At 42.0% G+C, this 23,373-nt stretch overlaps 1 protein-coding gene across 1 annotated transcript; it reads left to right on the top strand.

The window, feature by feature from the left end:
- Positions 1-12,005: 12,005 nt before the first annotated feature.
- On the top strand, positions 12,006-20,112 carry LOC106571539 (DNA-binding protein RFX6). Its single transcript, XM_045695693.1, has 19 exons — positions 12,006-12,455; positions 13,082-13,235; positions 13,388-13,511; positions 13,631-13,692; positions 13,795-13,872; positions 14,041-14,068; positions 14,252-14,359; positions 14,557-14,634; positions 14,724-14,837; positions 14,931-14,980; positions 15,132-15,291; positions 15,463-15,604; positions 15,716-15,825; positions 15,911-16,028; positions 16,732-16,854; positions 17,070-17,267; positions 17,457-17,975; positions 18,133-18,339; positions 18,529-20,112. The coding sequence occupies exons 1-19, from the start codon at positions 12,152-12,154 to the stop codon at positions 18,699-18,701; spliced, it is 2,850 nt and encodes a 949-aa protein (XP_045551649.1). The 5' UTR covers positions 12,006-12,151; the 3' UTR covers positions 18,702-20,112.
- The last annotated feature ends 3,261 nt before the right edge of the window (positions 20,113-23,373 follow it).

Raw genomic sequence — 23,373 nt, 5'->3', positions numbered from 1 at the left:
ACATATTTTTCTGCATAAATTATGTATGGTACAGCGTTGTGACCTGAACACACTCACGACGGCTTTAAATGTTATTATTTTTTTAAGTTTTTCTTTATTGAACAAACGATTGTTACACATCGATTATTGACAATCCATTCACAACCAATCTGTAACAAATAACAACATTATAAAAGAGGAAATGGCGTATCAATTTCTGAAATGAGTCTGTTTTTGTTAAAGGCATACTTGAGTCATTTTCTACTAAGGTATCTTTATTTTTACTCAAGTATGACAGTTGGGTGCTTTTCTCACAGTGGAAAAACTGTCGTACTTGAGTAAAAGTAATGATTCCTTAATAGAAAATGACTCAAGTAAAAGTCACCCAGTAAAATTCTACTTTAAGTAAAAGTCTAAAAGTATTTGGTTTAAAATATACTTCAATATCAAAATTAAATGTCATTTCTAAAATATACTTAAGTATCAAAAGTTAAAGTATAAATCATTTCAAATTCCTTATATTAAGCAAACCAGATGGCAACATTTTCTTGTTTAAAAAAAAAATGTATTTATGGAAAGCCAGGGTCACAGTCCAACATTCAGACATAATTTACAAATGAAGCATGTGTGTTTAGTGAGTCCACCAGATCAGAGGCAGTAGGGATGTCCAGGGATGTTTGGTTGATAAGTGTCTGAATTTGATTATTTTCCTGTCATGCTAAGCATTCAAAATAAGGACTTTTGGGTGTCAAGGAAAATGTATGGAGTAAAAAGTACAATATTTTCTTAAGGAATGTAGGGAAGTAAAAGAAAAGTTGTCAAAAATATATAAAGTAAAGTACAGATACCCCCAAAAAACACTTAAGTAGTACTTCAAAGTATTTTTACTTAAGTACTTTCCACCACTGAAAATAACCATAATCGATTACAGTACATTATGGCATCAAAACCAAAGAAAAAATTAGGCCTATCAAATTACTAACTTGAATATCAGTATAGTCATAACATTTTTGCAGTTTGCCTAAATATCCCAATAGTAGTTTTGTTCGATAAGCAAGAGGCACAATATCATTCAAACAAAAGGACATTCCACTTCAGTTATTTATGATACATGAATATCAAGACTAAACTGTGCCAGTCAAAAAGCAACACCATTGATTTTCTTTCAAATACACTCCAAGAAGATGTTGTCATACTGAAATCGTAATTTAGATAACTTAAGCCATGCTTAAAAGGTGATCAGGAAAAGCTTTGTAGTCCTTTGTTCCTCATCACACACTTGTCACATTACCTTTTGGGGGGCGGGGGGAGGCTTCAGCACATTCAGAAATTGCAGCCTTCATTTGCTGGATGCAGGGGCGAAAATCTGATATCAACTTTGGAGGGGACAATTACATTCAATTTTCTCAAGAGCAATTCCTGAGGGGGACACCAAAAGTAGTGCTGTAACACATAGCCTACGTTTAATATGGTAAATGTATATTGAGGAACCAAAGAAATAAGGTGTTTGCCGTACTGCTAACTACCGGTACCCAAAACTACACAACTAATCACAACAGCAATACCATTGCCTTTAACAAATCTTAGTTCAGTCACCAGTTTAAGTTGAGAGTGGGGGTATCCATGGCATTTTCCAATTATGTTCCTATTTTACAAGTAAAAAACATTGAGAACCTTTCATAATGTTGCCAAACAAAGACTCAACAAACTTACCTGAGACTCCCTGTCTCTGCCAGTCTGTCCCTGCATATCTGTCCCCAACTCTGCTGTCTGTGTGCCATCTGTTGCCTGCTCTGCCTAATGACATCATTGTGAAACATTTCCATTAGAATTTCATTTCTTTCTTATGAACATTTTATCAACTAGTCTTTGAGATATTAGGCTACTAGGGTTCTTACTTTGCGCTTTGGTGTACTGAAAAATACTCTGATGTCCGTCTTTTTTCTGCCATTTTTCTACCTGGTTGGCTACACACACACAGTATGTAGGTTATTTACAGTAGGAGATGGGCTTCTATTATCTTATCTTCTATCATTCTATATGGGCTTCGATCTAAAAGGTAGCTAGCAAATGTGAAACGGATTGCAGTGACAAGAGTTGACAGCTGTATGAGTTCACCATTTACACAACATATGCTGCAACCTTTTGTAATTTTAATCGTTTGTTTCATATTGGCTGGCTTCTAACAATAGCTGAATTTGCAAAGCTAGTGAGCACCAATTCAGTGGTGTTTGCTATAATCTTTGCTACCCGGGTTAAATAAAGGTGAAATAAAATATATAAATAAAAGTTCCCTTGCGACAATTTAGCTTTTGCAACGAGACCATTAAATAGTGTAGTTCTGTTCAGTTTATCGCTAACCTTATCACAGGGACTTTGAAGCACTAACTTACATGCATGCTGATCTTGGAATAAATTGACGATAGCAAAGATTCCATCTTTGACGACGCCACATAAATGGAATAGGTACTAGCTAGCTTAATAGTTAATATTTGCACGCTAGCTCTGCATATTCAGCTAGTGTGTGTGCGCGATTGACTGGATTAACCTCACGTCAGTTACGTGCATTGAGTGCCTTTCAGACAGTAGATACGACCTCTACGTTACCTAGTAAGCTAAGGAACTGGCAGTGGATCAAACCATTGTGAGGCAAAGGGTGGGGGGGTCGCAATCTTTTGAAACTTAAAAACGCGCTATTAAGTGTCTATAATCAGCACAATTGCTTTCATTGCGTATTATTAATATTATTTAAATTACATAGTTATGTTTCAGTGATATATTGGGGGGGACAAATCATATTTTTCCCAGGATGGGGGGGTCGTGTCCCCCCGTCCCCCCCGTGATTTCCGCCCCTGGCTGGATGATGAACACTCCATTCATCAACCCATTGAGACGTCCTCTGTAGGTAAATAGATGCATGCCGTACAACTGCCCTGTGCCACTGGTCGTCTTTTGTTAATTTTGCCAAGCATTGAAGTCCTTCTTTGACATTCTCCTCACTTGTCAGAGTGTACGTTTTGTCCTTCGTTACAATGGCTGCATTTCCATAGTCAACAACCTCCACCGTGAAATGGCCATTAGATGCATTATGTGTTACAACTACACAGTAGAGTACACCATCCTCTTCATATTCAGCAGCAACATGGTTATTCATTCTTAAGTCCACCAATGTGCTATGGTTCTCCATGGTTTCTTTTAACAGCTCAGCGTTAAACAGCTCAATCCATTTTCAGAATGGATTGTTCATCATCTTGCATTTGGATAAAAAAAAGCTGTTTACGGTATTGATGTGGGAAATAAACCCCAGACCTCGGAACCCTGATTTTATTTTGGGATCAGGGGGGAGTTGTGCAAGTTTTGGCAATTGGACGGAGCAAACTATTTCTGGGAGTTTGGAGGAGCTGTCTACATCACTTTGATCTGTTTTTCCTTCTGTCCTTTCCTCACATTTGAACAATGTGATTTTTTTCACTGTGCTCTTTCTAATCTTGCTGGGCATCAGGACACTTTGGTGGGTTAGCTTTTTGAGCATTTAAAGACTGCTTATTTTGATGTTGGTGCTTGTTGTGGCCGGTAACACCCTTTCAGATGATGTCTGTCTAGTTTTTTAGTTCTTCAATTGCTCTTTGTGTCCTTCATGACCAGTCACAGGTCCTCTGTTGCTTTTCTTCTCCTTGTGTTTTTGATTAGCAATGAGCGGTTTTTACGTTCTCATTGATGATTATGTCTCCATCAAACAGATCGAAAGAGACAGTACCATCCTCATTCTTTCCTGCAACAACAGCTTGAAGTGGCTAGTGGAGAATGGATTTCTCCAGCCATTTGTTGACCTCTGCAAAGTTGTCCTTTTTCGGGATTTGTTATTAAACTGCATCTCAATGCCTGGATGGGAGTGAACAGTAAATCTGCTGAATGTCTGGGAATAGACATTAAATAGTTTTCATTTTTTCATTCAACAATATACATATTTCCATAGTCCACAGCCAAAACATGTTAAGAAGCAGAGTAGACTGAACAGGGCAAGCCACATCCCTGTACCATTTGCCATTACCGTAATATTATGCCAGGCAAAGTTTTCCAATACCAGGACCAGAGTTGGCACGCAGTATTTCAATCAATCAATCAATCAAATTTATTTTTATATAGCCCTTCGTACATCAGCTGATATCTCAAAGTGCTGTACAGAAACCCAGCCTAAAACCCCAAACAGCAAGCAAAGCATGTGAAAGAAGCACGGTTTTCTTCACTTTCCATGGTGACTTTCTACATCAAGTCTTCAATCATTTCAGTATTTCTGTCCAACTGGCAATACATCTCCCATGGCCTGCACACACGAGTGACACAGACTTGCTCTTCACTTGTACATCTTAAATTGAAGGATTAATGGACCAAAGAGTCTGGGCATACTGATTGCATAAGCTGCATTGAGGTTTGCCCTTCTCTTGCAAGACCTTTTTCCACAAGCTTCTTTGTTTCATTCTGTTGAGTGTTCTGGAGGTCAGTGACATTGTTTTTTACATACAGTTGAAAGTGTACACTGCATGTCAAATTCACTGACTGGCTTTGAGTGAAGTCCTTCAGTAAATCTCATGCCTCTGTGCACCAATAACCACTGCTGCCTTTTGCAGGTTCAATCAAGTTGTAAAGGCTAAATCTAAATGCTTGCCCCTCAAGATCAAGGAATTCTGGCACTATTGCTTGAAGATTGTGCACACTCTTTTGCTACTATCCCGTTGTCCACAAATATCACTTCAACTTCGTCTTACTGTGCTCCTACAATGCAGGCCCTGTACCATCTGCCGTCAACTTCAGACTTGGCAACAACATTAAACACCTGCCTGCACCGGAATTGTGTGTGTTTGGTAATGCTGCTGCATCGCTTCCATGATTTCCTCCAAGTTGGGGATCTTGCTTTTCAGCTGGCACCGGAAATCTGAGGGTGTGTTGATGTGAGCGCATTGCACAGCTATCTCACCTCCGAATGTCAGTGCTTTGAATTTCACAGTCGGATTCTTGTCTTTTGGGGTTCTTGACTTTGGACTTTCAGGTTTCTTTTCACAGCCATCAAATCAAATCAAATGTATTTATATAACCCTTCTTACATAAGCTGATATCTCAAAGTGCTGTACAGAAACCCAGCCTAAAACCCCAAACAGCAAGCAATGCAGGTGTAGAAGCACGGTGGCTAGGAAAAACTCCCGAGAAAGGCCAAAACCTAGGAAGAAACCTAGAGAGGAACCAGGCTATGAGGGGTGGCCAGTCCCCTTCTGGCTGTGCCGGGTGGAGATTATAACAGCACATGGCCAAGATGTTCAAATGTTCATAAATGACCAGCATGGTCAAATAATAATAATCACAGTAGTTGTCGAGGGTGCAACAAGTCAGTAACACAAGAGTAAGTGTCAGTTGGCTTTTTCATAGCCGATCTTTGAGAGTATCTCTACCGCTCCTGCTGTCTCTAGAGAGTTGAAAACAGCAGGTCTGGGACAGGTAGCACATCCGGTGAACAGGTCAGGGTTCCAGCAGGTCTGGGACAGCAGGTCTGGGACAGGTAGCATGTCCGGTGAACAGGTCAGGGTTCCATAGCTGCAGGCAGAACAGTTGGAACTGGAGCAGCAGCACGGCCAGGTGAACTGGGGACAGCAAGGAGTCATCAAGCCAGGTAGTCCTGAGGCATGGTCCTAGGGCTCAGGTCCTCCGAGAGAGAGAAAGAAAGAAAGAGAAAAAGAGAGAGATAGAGAGAGCACATTTAAATTCACACAGGACACCAGAAAAGACAAGAGAAATACTCCAGATGTGACAGACTGACCCTAGCCCCCCGACACATAAACTACTGCAGCATAAATACTGGAGGCTGAGACAGGAGGGGTCAGGAGACACTGTGGCCCCATCCGATGAAACCCCCGGACAGGGCCAAACAGGTAGGATATAACCCCACCCACTTTGCCAAAGCACAGCCTCCACACCACTGGAGGGATATCTCCAACCACCAACATATCATCCCGGGACAAGGCCGAGTATAGCCCACAAAGATCTCCACCACGGCACAACCCAAGGCGGGGCGCCAACCCAGACAGGAAGACCACGTCAGTGACTCAACCCACTCAAGTGACGCACCCCTCCTAGGGACGGCATGGAAGAACACCAGTAAGCCAGTGACTCAGCCCCCGTAATAGGGGCAGAGGCAGAGAATCCCAGTGGAAAGAGGGGAAACCGGCCAGGCAGAGACAGCAAGGGCGGATCGTTGCTCCAGCCTTTCCGTTCACCTTCACGCCCCTGGGCCAGACTACACTTAATCATAGGACCTACTGAAGAGATGAGTCTTCAGTAAAGACTTAAAGGTTGAGACTGAGTCTGCGTCTCTCACATGGGTAGGCAGACTATTCCATAAAAATGGAGCTCTATAGGAGAAAGCCCTGCCTCCAGCTGTTTGCATAGAAATTCTAGGAACAATTAGGAGGCCCGCGTCTTGTGACCGTAGCGTGCATGTAGGTATGTACGGCAGGACCAAATCGGAAAGATAGGTAGGAGCAAGCCCATGTAATGCTTTATAGGTTAGCAGTAAAACCTTGAAATCAGCCCTTGCCTTAACAGGAAGCCAGTGTAGGGAGGCTAGCACTGGAGTAATATGATCACATTTTTGGGTTCTAGTCAGGATTCTAGCAGCCGTATTTAGCACTAACTGAAGTTTATTTAGTGCTTTATCCGGGTAGCCAGAAAGTAGAGCATTGCTGTAGTCCAACCTAGAAGTAACAAAGGCATGGATTAATTTTTCGGGGTAATTTTTGGACAGAAAGTTTCTGATTTTTCCAATATTACGTAGATGGGAAAAAGCTGTCCTTGAAACAGTCTTGATATGTTCTTCAAAAGAGAGATCAGGGTCCAGAGTAACGCCAAGGTCCTTCACAGTTTTATTTGAGACGATTGTACAACCATCCAGATTAATTGTCAGATTAGCAAGCAAGCTTCCAGAAAATTGGAACGGAAATGGCGCCACACCAAACTGGAAGTCTTCCGACTGGCTTGGAAAGACTGTACCGTGCAGTATCGAAGAGCCCTCACTGCTGCCCGATCATCCTATTTTTACAACTTAATTGAGGGAAATAAGAACAATCCGAAATTTATTTTCGATACTGTCGCAAAGCTAACTAAAAAGCAGCATTCCCCAAGAGAGGATGGCTTTCACTTCAGCAGTAATAAATTCATGAACTTCTTTGAGGAAAAGATCATGATCATTAGAAAGCAAATTACGGACTCCTCTTTAAATCTGCGTATTCTTCCAAAGCTCCGTTGTCCTGAGTCTGCACAACCCTGCCAGGACCTAGGATCAAGGGAGACACTAAAGTGTTTTAGTACTATATCTCTTGACACGATGATGAAAATAATCATGGCCTCTAAACCTTCAAGCTGCATACTGGACCCTAATCCAACTAAACTGCTGAAAGAGCTGCTTCCTGTGCTTGGCCCTCCTATGTTGAACATAATAAATGGCTCTCTATCCACCGGATATGTACCAAACTCACTAAAAGTGGCAGTAATAAAGCCTCTCTTGAAAAAGCCAAATCTTGACCTAGAAAATATTTTTAAAACTATCGGCCTATATCGAGTCTTCCATTCCTCTCAACATTTTTTGAAAAAGCTGTTGCGCAGCAACTCACTGCCTTCCTGAAGACAAACAATGTATACGAAATGCTTCAGTCTGGTTTTAGACCCCATCATAGCACTGAGACTGCACTTGTGAAGGTGGTAAATGACCTTTTAATGGCGTCAGACCGAGGCTCTGCATCTGTCCTTGTGCTCCTAGATCTTAGTGCTGCTTTTGATACCATCGATCACTACATTCTTTTGCAGAGATTGGAAACCCAAATTGGTCTACACGGACAAGTTCTGGCCTGGTTTAGATCTTATCTGTCGGAAAGATATCAGTTTGTCTCTGTGAATGGTTTGTCCTCTGACAAATCAACTGTAAATTTCGGTGTTCCTCAAGGTTCCGTTTTAGGACCACTATTGTTTTTACTATATATTTTACCTATTGGGGATGTCATTCGAAAACATAATGTTAAATTTCACTGCTATGCGGATGACACACAGCTGTACATTTCAATGAAACATGATGAAGCCCCAAAATTGCCCTCGCTAGAAGCCTGTGTCTCAGACATAAGGAAGTGGATGGCTGCAAACTTTCTACTTTTAAACTCGGACAAAACAGAGATGCTTGTTCTAGGTCCCAAGAAACAAAGATATCTTCTGTTGAATCTGACAATTGATCTTGATAGTTGTACAGTCGTCTCAAATAAAACTGTGAAGGACCTCGGCGTTACTCTGGACCCTGATCTCTCTTTTGAAGAACATATCAAGACTGTTTCAAGGACAGCTTTTTTCCATCTACGTAACATTGCAAAAATCAGAAACTTTCTGTCCAAAAATGATGCAGAAAAATGTATCCATGCTTTTGTTACTTCTAGGTTGGACTACTACAATGCTCTACTTTCCGGCTACCCGGATAAAGCACTAAATAAACTTAAGTTAGTGCTAATTACGGCTGCTAGAATCCTGACTAGAACCCAAAAATGTGATCATATTACTCCAGTGCTAGCCTCCCTACACTGGCTTCCTGTTAAGGCAAGGGCTGATTTCAAGGTTTTACTGCTAACCTACAAAGTATTACATGGGCTTGCTCCTACCTATCTTTGCGATTTGGTCCTGCCGTACATACCTACACGTACGCTACGGTCACAAGACGCAGGCCTCCTAATTGTCCCTAGAATTTCTAAGCAAACAGCTGGAGGCAGGGCTTTCTCCTATAGAGCTCCATTTTTATGGAATGGTCTGCCTACCAATGTGAGAGACGCAGACTCGGTCTCAACCTTTAAGTCTTTACTGAAGACTCATCTCTTCAGTAGGTCCTATGATTGAGTGTAGTCTGGCCCAGGAGCGTGAAGGTGAACGGAAAGGCTGGAGAAATGAACCGCCCTTGCTGTCTCTGCCTGGCCGGTTCCCCTCTCTCCACTGGGATTCTCTGCCTCTAACCCTATTACGGGGCTGAGTCACTGGCTTATTGGTGTTCTTCCATGCCGTCCCTAGGAGGCGTGCGTCACTTGAGTGGGTTGAGTCACTGACGTGGTCTTCCTGTCTGGGTTGGCGCCCCCCCTTGAGTTGTGCCGTGGCGGAGATCTTTGTGGGCTATACTCGGCCTTGTCTCAGGATGGTAAGTTGGTGGTTGAAGCTATCCCTCTAGTGGTGTGGGGGCTGTGCTTTGGCAAAGTGGGTGGGGTTATATCCTGCCTGTTTGGCCCTGTCCGGGGGTATCATCGGATGGGGACACAGTGTCTCCTGACCCCTCCTGTCTCAGCCTCCAATATTTATGCTGCAGTAGTTTATGTGTCGGGGGGCTAGGGTTAGTCTGTTATATCTGGAGTATTTCTCCTGTCTTATCCGGTGTCCTGTGTGAATTTAAGTATGCTCTCTCTAATTCTCTCTTTCTTTCTTTCTCTCTCTCGGAGGACCTGAGCCCTAGGACCATGCCTCAGGACTACCTGGCTTGATGACTCCTTGCTGTCCCCAGTCCACCTGGCCGTGCTGCTGCTCCAGTTCCAACTGTTCTGCCTGCAGCTATGGAACCCTGACCTGTTCACCGGACGTGCTACCTGTCCCAGACCTGCTGTTTTCAACTCTCTAGAGGCAGCAGGAGCAGTAGAGATACTCTCAATGATCAGCTATGAAAAGCCAACTGACATTTACTCTTGAGGTGCTGACTTGTTGCACCCACGACAACTACTGTGATTATTATTATTTGACCATGCTGGTCATTTATGAACATTTGAACATCTTGGCCATGTTCTTTTATAAGCCAGAAGAAGACTGGCCACCCCTCATAGCCTGGTTCCTCTCTAGGTTTCTTCCTAGGTTTTGGCCTTTCTAGGAAGTTTTTCCTAGCCACCGTGCTTCTACACCTGCATTGCTTGCTGTTTTGGGTTTTAGGCTGGGTTTCTGTACAGCACTTTGAGATATCAGCTGATGTAAGAAGGGCTATATAAATACATTTGATTTGATTTGAATTTGATTTGATTATTTCACTTATAATTCACTGTATCACAATTCCAGTGGGTCAGAAGTTTACATACACTGAGTTGACTGTGCATGTAAAAAGCTTGGAAAATTCCAGAAAATTATGTCATTGCTTTAGAAGCTTCTGATAGGCTAATTTACATAATTTGAGTCAATTAGAGGTGTACCTGTGGATGTATTTAAAGGCCTACCTTCAAACTCAGTGCCTCTTTGCTTGACATCATGGGAAAATCAAAAGTAATCAGCCAAGACCTCAGAAAAAAATTGTAGACCTCCACAAATCTGGTTCATCCTTGGGAGCAATTTCCAAACGCCTGAAGGTACCACGTTCATCTGTACAAACAATACTACATAAGTATAAACACCATGGGACCACGCAGCTGTCATACCACTCAGGCAGGAGACACGTTCTGTCTCCTAGAGATGAACGTACTTTGGTGCGAAAAGTGCAAATCAATCCCAGAACAACAGCAAAGGACCTTGTGAAGATGCTGGAGGAAACAGGTACAAAAGTATCTATATCCACAGTAAAACGAGTCCTATATCGACATAACCTGAAAGGCCGCTCAGCAAGGAAGAAGCCACTGCTCCAAAACCGCCGTAAAAAAGCCAGACTATGTTTTGCAACTAAACATGGGGTCAAAGATCGTACCTTTTGGAGAAATGTCCTCTGGTCTGATGAAACAAAAATAGAACTGTTTGAACATAATGACCATCATTATGTTTGGAGGAAAAAGGGGGAGGCTTGCAAGCCGAAGAACACCATCCCAACTGTGAAACACGGGGGTGGCAGCATCATGTTGTGAGGGTGCTTTGCTGCAGGAGGGACTGGTGCCCTTCACAAAATAGATGTCATCATGAGGGAGAAAAATTATGTGGATATATTGAAGCAACATCTCAAGACATCATTCAGGAAGTTAAAGCTTGGTTGCAAATGTGTCTTCCAAATGGACAATGACCCCAAGCATACTTCCAAAGTTGTGGCAAAATGGCTTAAGGACAACAAAGTCAAGGTATTGGAGTGGCTATCACAAAGGCCTGACCTCAATCCTATAGAAAATTTGTGGGCAGAACTGAAAAAGCGTGTGCGAGCAAGAAGGCCTACAAACCTGACTCAGTTACACCAGCTCTGTCAGGAGGAATGAGCCAAAATTCACCCAACTCTTTGTGGGAAGCTTGTGGAAGGCTACCTGAAACGTTTGACTAAAGTTAAACAATGTAAAGGCAATGCTACCAAATACTAATTGAGTGTATGTAAACTTCTGACCCACTGGGAATGTGATGAAAGAAATGAAAGCTGAAATAAATCATTCTCTCTACTATTATTTTGACATTTCACATTCTTAAAATACAGTGGTGATCCTAATTGACATAAGACAGAGCATTTTTACTAGGATTAAATGTCAGGAATTGTGAAAAACTGAGAAATGTATGGACAATTATGTGAGAATTTGCCCAGCAAAAATAAAAATAACACGGTATTTAATTCAATTTCAGGTTAGAAACAGATTTGTTGTGTTCAGATGCAACTTTAGAGCAAAAAAAACGTATTGGCTTGACTACACTGGATGGGGACATCCCGAGTAGCAATTGATACAAGGCCTATATCCTTGTTGCTGAAAAACTGTTTCATTTAGGTATTTCGCATAAACCTACAGGAAATAATTATGCGTAGACAAATACACTGCTTTACTGCATAAATGATACAATTGGAAATTAAAATAGCAAACACTTATGTGTCTGCTAACGGCATAAGGTGCGAGGCAGTGCAGGCCTACAGCAGACCAAGGATAGATGTTGGCTTTTTAGTTAATCATTGATAGACTGAATCAGCGCCCCGTCCTCTGCAAATATGATAAATGAATCCCTAGGCAATTACCAATGTGACGTCGTTCTTTAACCACAGCATTGACTCCAAAAAGGTCGTTATCAGAGTTTCATTGTAAGGTGTGGGGAGAGACTAGAGAACAGCGCTTTCTTTTTTTCTATTAGGCTACTGCAAATGGATGTCTAATTATGAGATGAGACGATGAAATTGGGGGAAAAGTATATATAAGTATATTTATTTAGAAGATTGTATTTTTGCGGATAGGATACTTGCCTCATGAAGACAATCTGTGTACATGTTCTTACACATGCATTTAAATGTTCCATTTCAGTTATTTTGTATTTGTTTTGTTTTACTTTTTACCTCATAATATTTTCATTGAACATGCCTATGAAACGGAATACAAGCCCGATCCGGGATGGCCCATTTCTTCATGTTCATCCACCTTCAACCAAGAAATTCTGCGATGCCTCTGAGGAGTTTATGCACACCGCTTTATCTGACGAGAAATTACCCCGTGATTTCCATGGACATTCACTCTCAAAGTTTGACGAGGAAGATGATTCGGGAATTAAATCAGGTGATGAATAAAGTCGGATTAATAGGCCTACACATAATTGATTGCTGAGAGGCCCTCTTCCCCCAAGAGTCATCAAATTATAAACGCCATTAAAAATTGAGCGCTTGTTGATGTCAAGCATTAGTTTGTGCTGTATTAAATTGTGGATCGTTTTTTGTTGAAATATTCCTGCACCAAAGTATACTTTTTTTTATTGTTTGTTGGGTAGGCTAAAATAAAATAATGTATTCCAAATCCCATGTTTTCTCCCTCTCTCTTACCGTTTGCAGCCTAAACATTCTACTCAATCTGACCAGAATTAACCTTTTACATTTTAGTCATAGCAGACGCTCTTAGCCAGAGCGACTTATACAGTAGTGAGGGCATACATTGTTTCGTACCATGTTCCTGTCCCACTTTGGATTCGAGCCCACATCCCTGGCGTTGCAGGTACTATGCTCTACAAACTGAGCCACATGGGACCCATTTTTCTCTATTATGTTAATTTTCATGACTCTTGGAAATCCTGTCTAGGCAATACTTATTTCAAATTGAATGGTTAATTTAGCCACCTACCTTGTCATGGCCCTGCACTCTGAAATATATTTTTCACCTCATGACTGTTTTCTCTCCCACAACACTATCAGAAGCAGAAGACACTAATGAAACCCCATCTTCTGAGGAGGACCAGGATTTTGTTGAGTATTCCAAAGATTTGCCTTTCAAACAGACTACCCCGAGGAAAAGCATCACTCAGATCATAAAGGACAAGAAGAAACAGACTCAGCTCACCCTTCAATGGTAGTGTTCCAGTCACAACATTTTACAACTCTAGAATATTTATTGTGTTGTAATGCATTTGTATAGGAACAATCCTTCTTACAAATGTGAATGTTTAATTTCTTGTTGATGATTGATTATACATTTGATTTGTGTGGCTGCTTGTTCCCTAGGCTGGAGGAAAACTATATTGTTTGTGAAGGGGTTTGTCTGCCACGTTGCATCCTGTACGCTCACTACCTAGACTTCTGTAGGAAGGAGAAACTGGATCCAGCCTGTGCTGCTACATTTGGCAAGGTGAGATGAGTCTTGAGGATGCAGTGGAGTTTGTGGTGGATGTTATAGATAAATACAACATATGGTGGTGGAAAATGTAAATTATGTTTTTTTTTTGTATTGTTCTCTGTGCACATTAGACAATTCGTCAGAAATTTCCACTTCTTACAACAAGAAGACTTGGGACCCGAGGTCATTCAAAGTAAGATATAGCGGGGAATATTTGCTTTTCAAACAGAATTGTTGTTGTAGTGATATGATATGCCTCAATATAACATGTATTGATGTTGTTGATATTCGACAGATATCATTATTACGGCATTGGCATCAAAGAGAGCAGTGCCTATTATCACTTGTTGTACTCAGGGAAAGGCTTGACGAGGTAAGATCATTCCCAGAATTTGCTCTGGAGCATTGTCATAATACACATCAATCTGTAATGTTATAGAAAGTGATCAGCCAGGTCCTAGGCTACTTACTTAGCTGTAGAATTGAAATTGCAATGACATTCTGGAATTTAATCTCAGTCTGATTTGTTATTTGATTATAGATTTTCAGGGAGCAAACTCAAGAATGAGGTAAGATTGTTATGAATGAACAGTCCCTAGCAAATATATGACGGACAAATAAGAGCTTATTTTCATTTTCATATCTTCTTGTAAGATTTTAGTGACGTGAATCATGTTTTCTAATACATTCTATCTGTAACTAAGACTACGACGTCAAACATTCATACTGTTTGATGTTCCTCTATTTAACAGGGAGGATATACTCGGAAATACTCCCTCAGCTCAAAAACAGGAACTTTGCTTCCAGAATTCCCAAGTGTACAGCATCTAGTGCTTCAAGGTTCTGTCTCTAAAGAGAAGGTTTGTATTTTTTTCCCCAATACTTCAACTTTCTGTGCCATTAAGATTGCTGATCACATACGGTATTCAATTCAAAGAAGACTGTAACCATTGTGAATTATCGTTACATTATGTTAGTGCGAAATGTATGCACTCGCTCTGGATAAGAGCATTTGCTAAATGACTCAAATGTAAATGCAAAACGTTACGTCCCATAGGTGGACACGCTCATCATGATGTACAAAACACATTGTCAGTGCATCCTGGACAATGCCATCAATGTCAACTTTGAAGAGGTATTCTATACAAAATCCAGACAAAAGGTTTTGTAGCCTTTTCTGACTAATTTTCTCCTGACTCACTATTTATATTTACTATGTTTCAGATACAGAATTTTCTGCTGCATTTCTGGCAAGGAATGCCCGACCACCTTTTACCACTGCTGGATAACTCCATAATCGTGGACACCTTCTGTGTGTGTGACTCTATACTATATAAGGTAGTTGTTTCTCCAGAATCATAGAGCAGCATCCTCATTAGTTGTTGTAGGACACCTACCTCAACTGGACAGGTTGTGCTATCCATTTTTCAGGTTCTGACAGATGTCCTGATCCCTGCTACGATGCAGGAGATGCCTGACAGGTAGAGTATTTTCGTCTTTCAGCATTTGTGTTTTGCTCACCTGGACACCAGATGTATTGTAAGGTTTATGCTGTATGGAATTACTAGTCATAAGATATGGCAGTCGGTCCAGGTCACGTACTGTTGCGTGTAAAGAGTATTTTGTTTGCAGTCTCCTGGCAGACATCCGTAACTTAGCCAAGCACTGGGAAGACTGGATGGTGTCTTCTCTGGAAAACCTCCCAGAATGCCTCTCAGAGAAGAAGCTCCCGATTGCACGCAGATTTGTGTCCTCTCTAAAGCGTCAGACCTCCTTCTTACACCTTGCCCAGGTAAAGCACTGATAACAGCACAGAAGAATATACATATTTTGTTCATGTTTAACTTTACAAATACATATTTAAAAGTATCCGAAGTATATCTATATATCATTCATTTTATTATGACTCTAAGAAATTGAATTTGCATATGTCATTTTTGGTCATTTTGTGTTTTAACAACAGATCGCGAGACCAGCTCTTTTTGACCAGAATGTGGTGAACTCCATGGTGGTGGATATAGATCAAGTGGATTTGAACAGCATAGGGTCACAAGCCCTTTTCACCATCTCAAGTGGTGACCAAGACTCTGACCTCTACTCTGAATGTGAGAGACTTGAATAATCTTCCCTCATCGAACATTCACATTGTACATGGAAAACACTGCCAGGTTAATTCCTGTAAACAATGTTAATTTGCTTTCTCCTCATGTTGCTAGATGACTCTATAACAGCGTTCCAAGAGCTGAAAGACCTACTGAAGAAGAATGCCACTGTGGAATCCTTTATTGAGTGGCTGGACACTGTTGTGGAGCAGAAGGTCATTAAGGTATGTTGTCCCCATTTCCAACCTAAGATTGGGGTTGTCAGATTGGATGTTGACATCTAATCTGTTTCTTTCTATTTCTCTCCAGCCTGGGAAGCAGAACGGACGGTCTATAAAGAAGCGAGCTCAGGACTTCCTCCTCAAGTGGAGTTTCTTTGGAGCACGTGTTATGCACAACCTCACGTTGAACAACGCCACCAGTTTTGGTATGAAATGACTACATCCCTCTATAACAGCTCCTCCTGATATTGTGTATATCCATGGAACAACTAGAACATGCAGGAAATGCTGTACGCTAGCCTATTTATATGTCATTTCAGCTTTTAGTTAAATTCATTACTACTGCCTGAGTCTAAATGATACCCGGTCGGGCACTACGACAGACACAAACCCACTTATCATTTTGGTAGGTTGGCTGGCTGGCTCTGAACAGAATGCTACAATGAGCCATAAATTATAATGGCCTAGCCCCAGGTAAACAAAGCATTATCTCTCGGTCGCGTGCACTGTGTTTGGAGACAGACTTCTCCCATACACCTTCCTCACCTCCTGGCCATGACGGGTCTATCACCAAACAAAAGTCAAACAGACTGGAGAACAATCACATGACCCAACAGGTCAAACAGCAGGCCTGGTGAGATGAAAGCCCAGGTGAAGGCAGACCTCTGGGGCTGGTTGGGTCAAACCCTCCGCACCTGGTGATTGGTGCACAGCCTTTGGAGCGGTTTCACTGTTTGTAAGGTGAAGGTTGTTAGAGAATATTTGGATATTCTGTCATGATAGTGCACATCTGAGCTTCAGAAAAATGTGATAAGATAATAGGTTTGATTTCTGGTGGGAAAAACTAGGACAGTAAGAGGTTGTTATGCTAGTAGCAAACTAAGATGTGTTTTTTATTTTTCATCCCAGGTTCGTTCCACCTAATCCGCATGCTGCTGGATGAGTATATCCTTCTGGCTATTGAGACACAATTCAACAATGACAAAGAACAAGACCTCCAGAATCTCCTAGATAAATACATGAGAAATGCAGGTACAAGCAAGCGTGACTGTTTTTACTTTTGATCGAAAATATACAATTACATGTCATACATAGAGTATCTAATTATATTATGTAGAACTCTGATTGTTTTTTTTCATTAAGTTGTTATTGAAATTCATCTTAATACTATCAGTTTTTACGAAGCAGTATGGAGTAATTCTAGAGGATGTAGGATCACTGAGGTACATTGTTGTGATTATTTTCAGATGGCAGCAAGGCGGCATTCACTGCCTCCCCTAGCTCCTGTTTCCTGGCCAACCGTAACAAGCCCAGCGTGGTGTCCAGTGATCTGTCTGTGAAGAACGAGTCCCTCTCAGAACACACATACATGACCCTGTCAGCTAATCAGCAGGCAAACATGACTGTCTACCAGGGCTCTGATACAGATGGATTCTCTCTGTCAGGTGCAAATGCGTTTTTAGGGTGACATTTTCTCAGTCAGTTCCTGAATTGAATTTGCCCGATTGTATGTGAGCTTTATTGAAACTGTCATTGGTTTAACATAAATAAGTTTGTGTGACAATTGCTAATTTAATAATGAATGTTCCTATTGTATTGTCTAAAATCTTAGTCATTTTCCTCTATACTCCAAGGACAAATGGACTTTTCCCAGAACAGTGGCCCTCTGATGACCCCTCCCATCTCCCCAGCCATGGTGAACAGGGGCAGTGTCATCAACCAGGTCCCCATGGCCGTCATACCCCAGAGCGCCTGCACCACCATCCAGCCCCACATCTCCTGCCAAGCCTTCCCAGACACCATGTACCAGAGCCTGCCTTCCAGTAGCCCCAGCTACTACCCCACCACTTCCAACTACCAGGCTGTGTTCAGACCCCAGACACACGCCCAGGCCCCTGCCTACCACACCCGCTCCGGCAGCAGCCACTACCCGTCCTTCAGTGAGCAGCACCTGGCCAAAGACTACTTCAACAGCAGCTGTGCAGTGTCCCCCTACAGCTCCAGACACACTTCCAATTACAGCACAGCCCCTGATCCTGGGATGGAGACTCAGGGGGTTGAGCTACTGGACTCTGGAGGATACAACTTTGTCATGAGTGGGTTAAACAGTAGTGGCTGTCAGGAGTCTGCCTACTCAACAGCAGGACAGAGTGGTAAGGATGAATTATATTGAAATAGGCCCTGAGTAGTGCGTTTTTCCTGGTTAGATCATGTGGTCACGTCACCTAGTCAGAAATAACTCAGGGCCCTAACAATAAGTTGTACTGTAAATGTGTATTCTGCTCATAGAGGAACTTCTCTGTTTTTCAGGGTACTATGGAAACAGTGGCTACCTGGATAGCCAGAGGCTGGGTTCCATGATAGACCAGCATGTGTCAGTTATCAGCAGTGTGAGCAGTATCCGTTCCGTCCCAACGTACGCTGATGTACACGATCCCCTCAACATCCTGGATGACATGGGCAGAAAGCTGGCAGGCCCTTACTACCCTGAGTCTGACTCACTGGGCACACCTGGAGGTCAGTGATGGATTTCATTTATATTTAGTGCTCAAGGCACTTTACATTGTAATAGGGAACACCAATGTTCCACTACCAATGTGTACCAATGGCCTGGGTGAAACGATGAGTGCTTTGTATAATTATTATAGTAAATTACTGAAAATATTTAGAATTTCCCATTCAAGATAATCTTGTTTTTGTCTCTAGCTCCTCCCCTCCCCTCCTCCATCTCCGCACCCTGCATGTATGGAGGTCCTGCCCAGTTCCACTCCCAGGATGCACCGCTTCCTCACCGGGGACCATCTGAGGTGCGTGACATGGTGTCATCGCTGCCACCCATCAACACTGTGTTCATGGGGTCTAGTGGAGGAGGACCGTGAGCCGTGACTGAACCTCCAACCACCACCGCTCCTCACGGTCCTCCGTTCCCTCCCACACCTCTCCTCAAGGTCCTCCATTACCTCCCACACCTCTCCTCAAGATCCTCCGTTCCCTCCCACACCTTTCCTCAAGGTCCTCCGTTACCTCCCACACCACTCCTCAAGGTCCTCCGTTACCTCCCACACCACTCCTCAAGGTCCTCCGTTACCTCCCACACCACTCCTCCACTCCTCAAGGTCCTCCGTTCCCTCCCACACCACTCCTCAAGGTCCTCCGTTACCTCCCACACCACTCCTCAAGGTCCTCCGTTACCTCCCACACCACTCCTCCACTCCTCAAGGTCCTCCGTTCCCTCCTACACCACTCCTGAAGGTCCTCCGTTCCCTCCCACACCACTCCTCCACTCCTCAAGATCCTCCGTTCCCTCTTACACCACTCTTCAAGGTCCTCCGTTCCCTCCCACACCACTCCTCAAGGTCCTCCGTTCCCTCCCACACCACTCCTCAAGGTCCTCCGTTCCCTCCCACACCACTCCTCAAGGTCCTCCGTTATCTCCCACACCACTCCTCCACTCCTCAAGGTCCTCCGTTCCCTCCCACACCACTCCTCCACTCCTCAAGGTCCTCCGTTCCCTCCCACACCACTCCTCCACTCCTCAAGATCCTCCGTTCCCTCCTACACCACTCCTCAAGGTCCTCCGTTACCTCCCACACCACTCCTCAAGGTCCTCCGTTCCCTTCCACACCACTCCTCAAGGTCCTCCGTTCCCTCCCACACCACTCCTCAAGGTCCTCTGTTCCTTCCCACACCACTCAGTCACTGTAAGCAATGACTCTGATCATAGACAAAATATGCTTAAAGTATCTCTCTTATCTAGCCTGTATATCTTGTGCCAATTTATGAAGCCCTCAGCTGTTCAGTCAATGTGCAGTCAAATGTTTTGATGAATTGAATGAATGAATAATTTACAATTGAACCATTTTAATATAATTCAATCTGTTCATCTTCATGTGGTTGAAGGCAACATTGTGTCTTTTCTGAGTTAACATGTAAATAAATACCTGTAGAATAATACCAGGAATGTAAACATTTGAAATGTAAAATATATAGTCTCATGTAAGACAGGTTTGATTAATTATGACTAGTTTAAAACACCATGTTATTTATTTTAGTTGCCTTTATAACCTGTTACAATGTAATATTAATGCTGGAAATGTATATACTCTCTATCTGAGTTAGGCCAGACATTGTTGAAACTAAACTGTAAGCAAAAAATATTTTGTATCTTAGGTTTTGATAAATGTAAAATTAGGAGAAAATTAACTTATACTTACCTGTATATGACCGAATGAGAGGTAGGAGCTTAGAAATTACTGTTGTTTGCAATACAGATGAACATTTATTAAATAATACTGTAAGGCTTCATTCATTAGAGAGAGAGAGAGAGAGAGAGAGAGAGAGAGAGAGAGAGAGAGAGAGAGAGAGAGAGAGAGAGAGAGAGAGAGAGAGAGAGAGAGAGAGAGAGAGAGAGAGAGAGAGAGAGAGAGAGAGAGAGAGAGAGACTTTGTTAGTTTGCTTTCATGTGCTTCTTCAGCCATTTGTCTGGTTGTCAATACATCCAAAATAACAATCTCTTATCTCTCAATTGAAAGCCCTAGTGTCAAAACTCTGAATACACATCCCTTTAATGGGTAAACTGGACCGACACCAGGTGAGGAAAGAAAGATTACTGTCCAGAATGACAATGGAAGAAGCAGTGGATCAAAGTTGAGCTTTGTCTGTTATTATTTGATTTCTTCCTTGTACAATAGAGGGAGATATGGTCAGATAAAAGTGTTTACCAGAAACTAGAACCAATAGATGTGTTTGACCCACAGCAGGATCAAGCTGTTTATACATTGTGACCCTTTAGAGAAACTTCCGGGGAGTTGTCGAAATGGAGCTTTGTTAGCCTTTGAGCAGATGGAAGCCAATAAAACCATAATCAGTAACATTAGATTGACCAGGGCATTTGTGTGCCGAAATGATATCATTTCGAAGCGATACACTATTTAAATGTATTAAATTGATACGTACGTGCACAGGCTATGTATTAAAGTAGAGGATTCAGCATTTGTCTCCACAACATGAATAAACAAAGCAAAATGAATGATATTCCCCATCAGTGTTATCCTTTATCTACTCAAGGGGAAAATCCATTTCAGCCCATGGACGGGAACAGATGGCTTGAAATCTAATGATGACCAAATCCTGACGTTAAAATAGTTTAATTACAAAGTCAATAATGCCTCCAACAATTGCGGGACCTTTAGTGTAAAAACAACAGAAGGCTGAACGCAAACGTTGGGACAATGTTTAACCAGAACTTTTGGCGGTGAGTCTCCGTATGTAGCCCAGGCGGGCCAAAGATCAAGAGATCCAGTGATGTGTAAGACTGATGGTTTTACTGTTGTACGTCAGAGAATCAAGCCACAACACGACTCTAACCTCTAATCTCTCAGGCCCACTAAAAACCCCCATAGACACCTCAGATATCGTTTCATATGCAAAAACATAGCCTTTATTTTATACCTTTAAGGTTGTTTTTTTTGCAATTTGTATAGTCATACTGTGAAATTACATTTCTGTTTAGCTGACTTTATCGAGGCGTTTCGTATTTTATCATGGTAAAACTAACCCAAGTGTATTTCTACAGGATATTCATTTAAAAAGGGCTCTGACTAGAACATATTTTAAACATAATCTCCATCCTTGTCCAGTTCACCTGTATATCCACTTAAGCCTTCAATGCAGGAGAGTGGTTATTATGTACTTTTTACTCATACCTCAAACACACAGGTTCAGTAAAGTGAGGGTTGGAGAACACGTTATCAGCAATACAGGATCAACAATGGCCATATAGAAAGCTCTCTACAGGCTAGAAGCTGCCTTTTTATCACAATATCAACTGTACAGGTTGCCTTAATATGTCCTAGCCACTCGAGATGTCAGTGTTGGGAAGAACAGTGAGCGGACACCTTTAGCAACACTGTAATGTAGGAGCTCCGTCAGAGGTTAGAGTAGAGCCCACTATGAGCCTCTGACATCTTGTCTTTGTGTTGTGTCTTAATGAGTGTGTGTCTATAATGAGTGCATTGCACACAACTGCCTGCTGGAGCCTCTGGTAGGACAATATTCAGAGGTGTCCTGTACTGTCAATGATTAAGCTTTTATTGAATGGGATCATTCACAAATCTACATTTGCAGCTAAATATACAAGTGCTACTTCTGTTTTTGTATTAGTAAAAACAAAATGATCTTTTATCAGACAAGATCTCTGCCACTCTGTCTTACTCAGCTGGAAAATGATGATGCAGTTGGCGTTTGTCTTGAATGAGGAATCTCCTTGAGTTAAGTGTAGGTCTGAAAGTGTCCATATGATGGCAGTATAGTGTACGAAATACATTTTATCACATCCATTTCTGTTTTGGTTGGCCCCATGGTAAATCTGTTATTATTAAACTGTCTGCTGTATTTGGATAAACAGAGGTCAAATAAACATGCCAACCAATAGCTTTGTTAACATGTTACTAAATAAAAGGTGGAACACTATCTGCTGTATTTTAGGGACTTAATGTACAGCAAACAACAGAGGTAACTCTGTTGAACTGTTGAAAATGATCACTTTTCAGATAGGAAACATATTTTCTTTTTGACATGTGAAAATATTGATTTCCTCCAATATCTTATCAATATTGTTACTATCACTATAAATCATAAAGCAAATTAATTAAACACACATTCTAAAAATCCAAAACAGTTATGTGGTTCTATCTTGATGTCACAGATGATATAATTACCCAGAATACTAAAGAAAGTCACCATCAGTGATATTGATCCTCAGGGAGAGAAACTGGACTTCAAAGTCGTCAGTTAAAAACCTGACCAGTGTAGAGATAAACCTGGGATTTGATGTCTAAACCTCCCGTCACACCCTTCTTAGAGCCTTCCTCCCAAAGTCCCGGCCTGCTGTTAGTTTAAGTCGTTATGGAAAGCAACTCTGTCTCCTCTCCTACTCTATTAGCCATACACTGGTCTTCCAGGTCCCTGTTGGAATTTAACCTCTGGAAATGACTGGCATCTAAGATTACAGAGCAATAACCTTAGAAAGATCAAGCTGCAGCTTGAAATTGATTGATAGAGTGACAGAAAGGGGAGAAGCTATTGTTTGTTTCACCCTAACCCTTTGTGGCATTAGTACCTTTTGAGGAAACATTGCTTAATGCATGGTTTAGTGGTATATATTGTCATGAGTAAGCTCCTATTCTGCCGTTTGTGTAGACTGTATTTACCTGTCCATTTTCCCACCCAGGCATTTTAAACAAGTACATGTGTTTATGAAGAGGAATCCCTTTGATTGGAAAGTGCATCATAGTGAATGTGAATGAATAATAGCTGCATTTTCTCTGTTCACTGTTGCCCACAGTCCTCCTGTGAGAGGTTGTAGATCAGTTTATGGGTTTTGACTAACGCGAGGTCCAAGAATTCCACAACTGTGTGCGTCTTAACCCGGAGCGAGCAGCAGGTCAGTGTGGCTGTATTTGAAGAGCAGCATCAGACATGGTAGGCATTTCTCTCATTGGTGGTAAATATCTGGGGGAATCTCATCGCATATTCTGGCACAGAAACTCT

The sequence above is a fragment of the Salmo salar genome, chromosome ssa15 (genome assembly GCF_905237065.1).
Source record: "Salmo salar chromosome ssa15, Ssal_v3.1, whole genome shotgun sequence".
Lineage (NCBI taxonomy): Eukaryota > Metazoa > Chordata > Actinopteri > Salmoniformes > Salmonidae > Salmo > Salmo salar.
Note: the sequence above shows the minus strand (reverse complement) of the source record. Positions and strands in the feature narration are given on the sequence as shown.